The sequence below is a fragment of the Pyrus communis genome, chromosome 10, assembly GCF_041283825.1.
Source record: "Pyrus communis isolate YQ-2024b chromosome 10, ASM4128382v1, whole genome shotgun sequence".
Classification (NCBI taxonomy): domain Eukaryota; kingdom Viridiplantae; phylum Streptophyta; class Magnoliopsida; order Rosales; family Rosaceae; genus Pyrus; species Pyrus communis.
The window spans coordinates 24140357-24152673 of NC_142574.1; the positions used below are offsets into that span (position 1 = coordinate 24140357).

The window sequence follows — 12317 nt, forward strand, 5'->3', positions numbered from 1 at the left end:
TACATAAAAAAAACAAAAAAAACCTCTGCTTTCGTCCATCCCCCCTCTCTCTTCCCCATCTTCCTGCAACCAGAAAGAAGAAGAAGAAGAAGAAGAAGAGAGAAAAAAAAAAAAAAAAAACCTAAACCAAACCAAACCCAGTTCATCCCCCCTCCCCCCACCACAAACCCAACCCCCTGCAACCCAAAAAGGAGGAGGAAGAAGAAGGGGGGGAAAAAAAAACCCCAACCCAACCCGAATAGGGGGGAAAAAAAAAAAACAACGAGAACCAAGTTTGTCCCCCCAACCTGCAGAAGAAGAAGAAGAGAGAAGAAAAAAATAAAATAAAAACCAATTCGTCCGTCCGTCCCTCTCCCTCCCCCCCCCCGGGGCACCCACCCTCTCCCCTCCACACCCATTCCCCCCCCCCTTTCTCCCCGACCAGATTCCCAACCTTCGAAATTGGCCTGACGAAGGTTTCCCGATTCCACCTCAATAGGATCTAGGGTTTTTTTTTATTTTTTTTTTATTTTTTTTTATTTTTTGGGTTGTAGTTATTGGGTGCGAGATTGGATGCAGAGGGTGGGGTGCGAAGGTGGGGAGGTTGGGTGCGTGGATGCGGGGAAAAGAGGGGGTGGGGAGCAGGGAAAACAAATTGGTTTTTTTTTTTTTTTTTTTTCTCTTCTTTTTTTCTAGGTTGCAGTTGCAGAAAAGGGAAGAAGATGAAGATGGGGAGAAGAGAGAGAAGGGGGAAGGGACGACCTGATGTTGGTTTTTATTTATTTATTTATTTTCATTTAATAACTTTTTTTTATTATTTTAATATTTAAAAAATATTAAATGATTTTTTTTAGTTTTTAATAATTTTTTAATAAAAAATGGGTCTCGGATCAAGTCACGTCAGCATTTAACTAAGAAATAAACATACAAGCTAACATAAGGTATAATATTGACACAAATTCGTAAGAAGAGGTATGACATTGTCAATTTTAAAAGATGATGTATGAAAGTGTCGTGACACCAATAGTTGAGGTAGTTTTTTGTACTTTACCCTTATAAATAATTGGGTAAATATCAGTTTACTACCCTCAAGTTTCGTGGTTTTTAACATTTGGTACATGAAGTTTTTTTCGTCCCAAAGTCATACCTAAAGTGTTAATTTTGGAATAATCTCATGCATATGTTAGTCAAACTATTAACTCTGCCGTTAATTGATGACATGATGCCTATGTGGACAATGACTAGACGCCACATGTCATTAAAGGATCCACGAGAAAATTAAAATTTTAAAAAAATAATTATTTAAAGAGAGCCAAAAAAAAAAAGGCAAAACCCATATCGTCTTCCCCCCCTTCCCCCCACCCCCCCCCGCCCCAAAAAAAAATATAAATCGAGGCAACAGACAAACAAAAAAACAATAATTTTCCCACGTTTCCTCAGCAACCAAACAGAGATAAAGGAGAAAAAATAAAACCAACAGTAAAAATGGTAAACTTTCCCACATTTTCTCAGCAACCAAACAGAGAAAGACAAAAAAGAATCAAAACCCATGTGAGAAAATCCAAAAATTAAGCCAAGGGAAAGAACTTTAGCCATACCCATAACTCCACTAACGACACTGCAGACGGCGCAGTTGTTCCAAATGTCTTGGACGCGTATCTCCTCCACCGTAGGTGGCAGTATGGGCTCAATTGGCAGTTTCTCGACCTCTCTCTGTGCAGCCCATACCGTTCCCTTTAAACCCATACTTTGGAAGCGGGCAGGACCTTTGAGGTGGTGGGTGTGCGCATAACCCACACCCTTCACCAAAGGGACAAACCAGACCCCTAGCCATGATTCCTACACCTCTCCCTCAAATCCCAACGAACCCATGCTTTTCTCTGAGTGTACCCCTTCTCCCACTCATGAAATCAAGGATTTGCAGCAACAGCGCTGAGATCCCCACTCTTCCATTTTCCCCTCTTTCTATCGCTCTGTCTCTGTCTCTGTCTCCCTCTCCCTCTCCCTCAGCATGACTTCCCGACTGTGAAACCCTCAGCGAGGGATCCCCTCTACTCCTCCCTTTCCCTCTATCCAACTACGAAACCCACGATCTGGGTTTTGCTTTTTTATTTTTTATTTTATTTTTATTTTTTTAACTTTTCTTTAAATAATTATTTTTTTGAATTTTTAATTTCCATGTGGAACTCTTAATGACACGTGGCGTTCACTTAGGCGCTACGTCATCAGTTAATGGTAGAGTTAACAGTTTGACTAACGGATATATGAGACTGTCCCAAAATTCACGCTTTAGGTATGACTATGGAACGAAAAAAACTTAATGTACCAAATGTTGAAAACCATGAAACTTAAGGCTAGTAAACTGATATTGTCACGCCTCGATCCCGACATACGTCCAGAATCGACGCTTGACATCACCAATTACCCGTATATCTAACATTTCCCGCCTCCGGGATATGTACAAAGCATAGATCAAGATTCGAATTTCATAGCATTTTTCGTATATTTTATGGCTGCATCTAACCTCCTCGTTAGACTGCCTACGTACCCTCAATAGGGATCAAGCCATTCGTAGTTCACCATTCGTCAATCTCTAATCTTTTCGTAAAATACTTCTCGCATAAAATCTTAGAGCACCACACTACACATCAACCTTAAGCCAAACAACAATTATCATCTTTCCATGCACACAGGTAAGCCATTCTCACACAAATGCTTTCCAATTCATCCATCATATAAATCACTATGTTTCACATAATACTGCAAATCATATTACAGTGTTATTCTCAAGTCACATTAATCAACTAATCTAATCATAATAATCTCAATCATACCCAACGTCATTCCACAATCACGTCAATTAATCAATTCCATGAATCAAAGATGCCCGATATTAACGTCTAACTACATTAATCAATCAATGAAAAAAAAAACATATAATTTCCCAAATTTAATTAAGGAACTCTTTATAATTCCCTACTTGAATTATAAGTAATAAACATGGTAATTCTAATTTATCTTCACAAGATCTATTGTGGGTAATTCCCACTCACTCGAATTTAGGGTTATAAACTAACCTTAAGGAAATGAGCAAGAGTAAGGATTCTGGACCACTCAACAGAATCCATCTAAACTATGATCCCTTATTTCATATGCACCAAGTACAATTAATCATCATCATCCCTAACAGTCCGCCAGCGCATCTATATGCATAGTCTAATAACATAGGCAGTGATCACCCAACGCGAATATACCAAGTATGATCACCCTAACAGTCCCCCAACGCAGGTATACCAAGTAGGACTGTATCATATAGCTCTAGGTAGTGATCACCCAACGCGGATATACCAAGCAGGACCATAAGCATAGTCTAATCGTGCAGGCGGTGATCACCCAACGTGGATATACCAAGCATGATCACCTCTGAAATATGTATGGTCCCCCAACGCGAATATACCAAGCAGGACCACCCATGTACCAATGCTACATGGTGCAATCAAACCAACACACAACCTACCTCCTACCTCCACACTTATGATTTACAACATGAGCACATACACCATCCATTTTTGATTTCCCATCTAGGTTCCAAAGCATTGTTTCAAATTATTACTACAAGCATCCACGACCTCGATTAACTCCTACTCTCAAGTAGGTGCAATTACTAAATGCATCACCTTCGACTCTAGTCTTAATTAGATTACTTGGGACTACTAATAACACTATGAGATCCAAGTACTATTTTGGTTAACTTAAATTAGCATGATCAACATAAATGTAACATTTGAATGAAAACACTTACAGAAAATAAGTGAAGATGCTATTTACAAATATAGATGTACCTGTATAAAAAGCCTTGGCAGTTGGTGCATATATATTTCCAGGGATATAAGTAAGTTCCTTTGAATATGCATACATAGATAAATATATACGGTAAATACGAAAACAATTTCATCCCTTCATTATTTTATACATACATATAAGGATTCGTTCAACTTCAGACATATGTAAAAAGGTCTGATAATGTTAAACCAATGAGATGGAATCCATATGTTCATCAACAATGGCTATTCACTGTCATCACAAAGACAAAATCTGGACCACGTCTGACTAAATGTATACAAACAACTCTAGCAAAATTGTACTAAACATAAAGATAAACAATTTCACAGTATGAGACAATATAAATGTCAATTCCCCATCATCAACATTACATTAATGCATTCACTAACTTTAAAGCAACAAATGCAACATGATAAATGGGTAATTTTCAAATAAGGCTATACATACATAGCGTCAACCATCATCGTGGTTGTCTACTAGCCTGGGATGTTAGGTAACAACTGAGAAAAGACACACCAAAGTAGCAGAGTTATAGGTGTTCATCAAACAAAACCAAAGAGACTATCTCCCAATAGTAAGAGCCACATATAGTATGATGTAATGATCATCATATACTAACCGTGAAAAATGAAAGGAAACCTTGGAATCCTTTCTGATATATAAATACGACAACCACAACAACAATCGGCTATCAAATTGAAAAAATATAAACAAAGACAGAAGAGGAACTTATAGCAGTAAGCTTTCTGATTCTATGGAATTTGGGCAGCCATACCTTGCGACGGCATAGTTTGGAGCCAAGGAAAAGGGAATGATGGGTCTGGTCCATAATCCCCGACCGGAGAGAAACCCCCTCCTTGCTTCTCGATCCATCTCCCCTTTTTCTCTCCTTTTTTCTCATATTTTATTTTATTATTATTTTTCTTCTTCTCATCTTTCCATCTCAACCGTCCATCTCTATCCTTCTTTCAATTACAGCCTCACACGTGGCACAAGGCTGATGCTCCAACAAATCTGGAGCTTCTAGATTTATGGTCAAATGATCAATTTGCCCTCAACTTTATTCGTTTATAACTCATTCGTTAAAACTCCAAATTACGTTCCATTTGCGTTCACGTGTTCGTATCGATACGTACTATCCAAATATACAAAGAAATCTGGAAAATTATGGAAAGGTCAAGTATGTCCACAAAGAATCTCATTTAACACGAGGGGCAATTTCATCCTTTTACTTATCGAATAAAATTTTTATATGCAGTAAATATAAACGCGTCAAAACTACTACTATGAATATGAAATACGGAATACGTAATTCTAAAATTTTATTTTAATTATTTTCTATCTTGTCTTGGTTATAGTATTTATTTCTATTGCTAATAAACGACTCACACTCTAACTCGGAAATAGTCTTCTTCGATAGTCGTTGTGTGACAGCTTGATATAGCTAGGTCATATGATTGATTTGTTTGGTTTTATTGTTAATTGTCAAATTGTTGTCAACTTAGACCATCTACAATGGTAGGAGCAAAAAATTTAAAACCTGCCTCGTATTTTCAATTATTTATTTATATGTATAAGGTTAATTATTGTTTTCTACTAGCTATATTGTTTTATATGTATAAGGTTAATTATTGTTTTCTACTAGTTATTGTTTTCAAGTTTGTGTGAAAGCAAAAATCTTTCAGTTACATGACATTGATTTAACATATTAGTTAACAATTGTATCAATAGACAATCGTGGTTACAAATGACACACGACACTCGATGCTTAACACTGATGAATCACACAATAATGATAAAAAAAAAAACTAAAATGCCTCAATCTTTCTTATGCTTAAATCTCAAAACTCCAAAAAAAAAAATAGAAAGTGGTCTCCAACTCCATGTAACTGGCAAGACATGGAAGAAAAATATGTCTTCCAAGTGAAAACAAAAAGAAAAACTTTATAATATGGCCAGACGCATCAAAGTTCTATTTGATTGCTATCATGCTAATCACATGGATCTACACTTCTCACACAAGATTCCAAATACACATCAAAGTATCTCACCATAAAATCTCACTACAAACTAAAACAAGATATATAAAGGAAAGAAATTAAACAAATTAAACCGGACACAGCCATGCATCTATACTCTCCTCACACAAGATTCCAAAGACGCATCAAAGTGTCTCACCATAATATATATCTCACTAGAAACTAAAACAGGATACATAAAGGAAATTAAACAAGACAGAGATTCACAATTCACTCTAGGACTCTGACGTTCTAGCCAGCAGCCTATTGATATCTCTCCCTCTATTCCACACCAAGCATCTTCTGCACGCCAAGAACAAGCTCATACACCTTCTTTTCGTCAGCAAGAGATCTGGAAACACTCTCCCTCTGCACGCACCTCTTGGCCCATGCAATGAGCTTGGGACACTCGGCCTCGATGCTGAAGTTTCCACAGGTCTCAAATGCATGGAACCAGCAGTAGAACGTGATGAGAACAATGTCCAAGAACCCAAATTTCTCACCCTCAAAATATGGCTTGTCTCCAAGCTGTCCCTCCAACTGCTTCAGGATTTCGATGAAGTCCTTTTTGGCTGCCTCTCGTTCCTCTCCCTTTGTGGACCATATCTTCGAGCAAGCATCATATAGCTGCAATTTTAAGACAAGATTGCATCAGATCATTGCTATAGCGAGTTCAGTGGGATTAATTAAATTTTGAATTCAGTGGATTAATCAAATTTTGACTTCTTTTCTAATTCCCGCGGCTATTTTGGATAGGGTTTTGTAAGTTCCAATGATTGAACTTACGTAGCAAGAAATGGATCACAAAATAGCAGAGATCACAAAAGCTATTCATGAAAATTAACGAGGCATGCAAGAGAGATTGTAAAGAAAGTCGGAATTTTACCATAAAACTAATTAAAAATATGGAAAGTAGCTCATTTTATTTATAAGCCCATGCAAGGTTTTTCATTGACGTGGAATTCATTCTCAACAAGCTCTTTACAACACAATTTACGTGTGGTAAATTTATAAACTTACCACGTAAACAATACAACATGATAACGTGAAACGTGTGTGACCGTTTAGCTTCTTGCGAAGACCATGCTTTGTTATCATGAAAAAAAATTGAAATTTCATCGTAAAATCAATTGGTAATATGAAGAGTGATCTAATTTATTTAAACGGGTCTATGTATTTTTTATTAATTTTAAAATGCTTAAGAATTAATTAGGACGATGAGCAACTGCCTAGCATCTAAAGACTAATCAAAACGATGGCTAACAATCTAACGCCTTGGTGAGCTAGACGACATTAGACGAGAATGTTTAGAATAACACCTCCACATAGACTATAAAAATTTGTATTTTGCGCCTCATGTAAAACTGTTTATGCTAAGACGATCTCCAACCAAAGGATCTAGAGGGTCAAAAATAATCCGAAAACCATTTCCAACCAAGGACTAGACTAGAAGGCTCGTGAAATCTAAAATGATCCTACGGAATCTGAAAGGGTTAAAAGGCTGGAGGGTTGCAAGGCTAGCCAAAAAATGCATTAATCATGTCGGTTATAACTGACAAAAATACTTAAGCTAAAATTTAAATGCAACAGCTAGCTAACATCAGCTAACTGTTGTATTTGAATTTTTTCCTATAACTTCTATTTCACAAAATTAAGCTAAAATTTTTCACATAATTTTTATTTTACAAAATTTGTTTCATATATATTTTTTTAATTCCAAAATTTGTTTTATTTTATTTTAAATTCTATTTTTTCCTATAATTTCTATTTCACAAAATTTGTTTCATATTTTTTTAAATCATTTTTTTTCCTATAACTTCTATTTCATCATATTCCTATCTTCTCGTCTCATTTGCGTCCATTTTGCTTCTATTTTGGAATTGGATGAGAACCTCCAGTTGAAATTCAAAGAAGATATAAAGTTAAAATTCATTGAAAACTTAAATTGAAAGATTGAATTTAAAGTTGTGTGAATTATATCCCAATATCCACTCTATTTATAGCCAAAAAAAAAATTCAAACTAGTTGGCGTCACTTAGCTGTTAGATTTGAATTTAAATTGTAATTTTTAAATAATAAATTATGTTTGACTCTATGATCATTTATTCCTCAATTGGAGACGATTTTTTATGACAAAATTAAAACAAACCCTATGGTCCTTTGGTCCTCGATTGAAAATAAAGACAAATATAACCATGTACTGTTCATTAGAATATTAATATCTTGAAGAACCAGATGACTAAAACGAGCTCTCTGATTAGCCCTCTGTTGAAGATGATATAAGAATACAGACTTGAAGATTGTACCTCAACTGACTATTCATCCAAAAGAAAAGAATGTGAGCTCTACCGCATATATATCAAATTTTAATGAAAATCATGAAAACCCCAAATCACATCCTAACATGAACCTAAAAAACAAACAATTAATTAGGACAAGAAACAAATCAGACAATTTAAGTTACCTTCTTGTCAATGAAATCAGCCCAGAACCTTGAGTGAGCTTTCTGGTAAGGCTCAGAGGGAAGCAAGGGAGCTTTATCCCTCCAAATCTCATCAATATACTGCACAATGATGAGTGACTCGCAGACCGGCTTACCGTTATGAATGAGAACCGGGATCTTCTTGTGAACCGGGTTCATCTGCAGAAGCAGCTGGCTCTTAATCTTATTCCTCAAGTCCTCCTCTCTGTACTCATACTAGACGCCCTTCTCCGCCAGCGCTACTCTGGCCCTCATGCCAAACATGCTTGCCCAGTAGTCCAGAAGAACAACCTCATCTGCCATTTTTGACACACACACACACAACTACTTTCTAGCTGTAGGCTATAGTGTTTTGCTTGATGCTAAAATATTCCAGATAGATATTCACACGAGCAGAAGAGGATATATATGGAATCTCGATTCTGGAACTTGTTTGTAAGAATTCCGAAAATTTTACCATAAACATATATAATTCACGATTTTTCAAGTTTCTTATTAAAAGAAACCGAAGAGGATCGGTAAGATATATATACACGGATTTGATTACTATTCTGAGTTAATGGAAATGATCCTTCTTATTCATTATCGAGGATCGTCAGATTTTCTTTAACAGTTACAATTATTATAACTTTAAATGAATATTTTTATTTATAATTATTGGATAAAAATTCAACGACTCACGATAATAGATCAGAAAGGTCTTCTCATTTAGCTCAGGAAATAATTCAAATCCTATATACACACATACACGTACGTGGCAATAAGGATGTGGCTGATTTTTGGAGGGTGTGACGTGGCATGCTGTATGCAATTACTTTTGCTGGTGGAAGCTAGATATTTTCTAGAGAGTACTCTCGCTTCTTTTTACGAGGATTCTAATAATTATTTAATTATATCACTTCATTGTATATCATACAATCATAAATTATTATAATTATTTTTATTTAAAATTAAATATAAATAATATTTAATGAAAACTAACCATATAATATACTATAAACATATATAATTAAAATATTTTTGAAACCCTCACAAAAAAGATCGGAAAAGTATCCTCTCTCGATATTTTCATGCATATTTTGAGACCACATCTTCTTACTTTTTCTTGGTGAAATTTGAGACCACATCTTTGAAAATGAATTCTTTCTTTTATAGATAATTCTAGAGGATTACTTTCTATGGTTTACTTTCTAGAAAGATTACCTTATATTGATAATTCGAGAGGATTACTTTTGATAGGAATTCATTCTTAGAGTCTAAACATGATTACACATCCATTTATAGGTAATGGATGCATTATTTGTTTTTGCAAAGAGTCTACAGCTTTATGTGAAAAGCACGACAAAGTCATGCATGCATTATTTGTTTTGGTTTTTATAATGGAATTTTAACAAAAAATTTCCAGTACCATTCATTTTAATAAAAATCATATTTTTACATCAAAAAATCAATCATGATACTATTCACTTACAACACATTTTTGTAATTTTTATTAAAACTTAAAATTTTCAAATCATTTTCATTAGTTTTTATTTTTTTAACCATAAACTTTATTTGATGGTAACAAGCAACACTATTTAAATAAATAATGTTTGAAATATGCGATGAGTTATTGTTAGTCAACAGTGGCATATTCAAAATTTGAATAATTGAGATCACAATGTTAAAAGTTAATTTTTTAATAAAAATAAAGTAAAGCATGCAAAAAATTCAGTTTATTCACTGAGTCTCTGCCCTCTGCTTTTGTGCATTTTTTTCTTCTTTCTGTCATTGATGAAAAAGCGTTGGAGACACACTTTTTATTGATTTTTTAATTAATTTTTTTTCTTTTCCTTTTCCACATTTCAATATGTTAAAAAAAAAATCTTTTTTTTATTATTATTTTTTTTCTTTTTCTACCGTCCATTTTTTCCACCTGTTGTCGTTTTCTTCCACATTTTGTACATTTTTTCTTTCTTCTGTCAATTGATGAAAAAGGGTAGGAGACATACTTTTTCTTTTTTTATTTTTTTATTTTTTTCTTTTCTCTTTCCACATTTCAACATTTAAAAAACTTTTCATTTTTTAATTATTTTTTCCCACATTTTAACAGTTTCAAAAAACTTTTTATTTATTTATTTATTTATTTTTATTTCCCGTTCTTTTTCCACATGCAGCCACAAACATTTCCTCTCTCCTGTTCATTTTTCTACCTTTTGTGCATTTTTTTAACTAAATGTATTATGATACTTGATGTTATAAATCGTATTATTACCACATTAAAAATTTTCTCTGAAATTTAGTTTAAAAAATTAATCCCCTAGCATTACACTAAAAATAAATGCATTGTGTGACTTTTTATTTATTTATCATTTAATGCATTTTATTTGTTTTTCTGAAAATTAACGATTGGTTTGCTTAATTTTAAAAAACGAGCCTAATGGCCTATGTTTAGAACGGATTTGCATGAATATTTCTCAACATTTATACGATATGGAGAGACAGAGGGAGAGGGAGACAGAGCGACAAAGAGAGAGGGAGATGGAGGTGTGGGGATCCTCGATTTCATGAGTGGGAAAGGGGGGAGAGAGGTTGTGCTTCGTTTCGATCGGGCCGAGCCTCTATGATTCGATCGGATCGAGGTGATGGGGACAACGTGAGGGGTTGAGGTGGCGTCGGGAAGGTATGTCGTTTTTTTTCTTCCCCTTCTAATTCTCATCTTCAGTTCACGTTGTTGATGCATAAACCCATCGGTTCCTCTGCAATTCGTTTAGGTTTTCATTATTCTTTTTCGATTTGTTTTGTCAAAATTGAAATGGAATTTGTTGGCTTGATTTTGTATTAGGTTGCGAGAGGGTTCTGTTTTTAGGGTTTTCTCCGTCTCCCTCTCTGTTTCTCTTCTTCAATCAGTCTGACGTAGTTTTGCAATTTAGGGTTCAGTGCATTTCAATCTTTTTTACTGGAATATACATACATATGAATGTCTAAATTTGTTCAAATTTGTTCAAATTTTCTATACACAGGGCTGGGTTAATTTGATTCTTGACCTATGATTGGATATTATATTACAATTGTGGATTCTGTTTTTAGGGCTGCATGTTTGGTCTCTGAGATTTTGTTTTTAGTCACTGTTGATTTGTAGTTTATGTCTCCCTTTGGCTACATGTTTGGTCTCTGATATTTGGTGAGTTCTGTATAATTATATAACCTTTGGGGCTATTTTAAGTAAAAATGAAATGTTGACATTGGTATAGCATATGGCACACTTAATTCACACTCCTATATTCGGTCTTCATGTTTCCATTCCAACACTCTGCACTTCCCACCCAATGAATTTTTTAATAAAGATGTAGTTAAAGCAATTACATGCTCTATCAAGTATGTTTTATATGTAGTTCTGGTAGTTGCAAGGAAATGAATTATTTGTGCTGATTGGTAGTATAAATATATAGAAATAAAGAATAATTATAAATGGAGCACCTAGGATATTTAACATTGTTTTCTTTTCCATGTAATTTTTCTCATGTTTAACATCTGCTTTTGCTAATGCATTTGATTCAAGTGCTATTTTTATTAGTGTTAATTTTGGGTTGCATATCCACAAACTAACCCAGTTAATTTTGCTTAGTGTTGATGTATAAGGAGAACTCTAATTGCATCAACTTGAACAAACATTCTTCTACTTAGTTGCTTAGCTACTGAAAGAAGAACAAAACATTTTTTATGTTTTTTTTGTTTAACTGCCAAAACAGGTGGCTGGTTTGCAGGATATATATTTTGCCATCTTAATTTCAAGGGCAATATATGTGTAAAATGCATGTTGCTTAGGGAAACAAAGCATTTTTTGCAACCACATCTTAATGTATATAAAAGTCAAAATGCTTATCTTACCGACACCGTTTACTCATCTATCCCTTTTGTTAGTTCATGATCATGATGAATTTTTTTCAGGTTAAATGTGTCTTATTCATGGAGTAATGCTATTCGTACAATGTTTTTATACCACATTTCTATAC

General features: G+C 34.5%; 1 protein-coding gene and 2 long non-coding RNA genes across 3 annotated transcripts; 1 reads left to right on the forward strand and 2 right to left on the reverse strand.

Moving 5' to 3' along the window:
- Positions 1-3828: 3828 nt before the first annotated feature.
- On the reverse strand, positions 3829-4694 carry LOC148693758 (uncharacterized). The gene is made up of 2 exons (XR_015952185.1): positions 4442-4694; positions 3829-4322 (listed from the first exon to the last, which is right to left on the reverse strand). It is a non-coding gene; the product is annotated as an uncharacterized LOC148693758 (long non-coding RNA).
- A 1056-nt stretch (positions 4695-5750) lies between these two features.
- On the reverse strand, positions 5751-8878 carry LOC137729930 (putative glutathione S-transferase). Its single transcript, XM_068468980.2, is given in 2 exon segments — positions 5751-6467; positions 8305-8878. Coding segments are annotated over 2 exon segments (666 nt in total). The 5' UTR covers positions 8626-8878; the 3' UTR covers positions 5751-6122.
- A 1711-nt stretch (positions 8879-10589) lies between these two features.
- On the forward strand, positions 10590-11465 carry LOC148693759 (uncharacterized). Its single transcript, XR_015952700.1, has 2 exons — positions 10590-11075; positions 11325-11465. It is a non-coding gene; the product is annotated as an uncharacterized LOC148693759 (long non-coding RNA).
- The last annotated feature ends 852 nt before the right edge of the window (positions 11466-12317 follow it).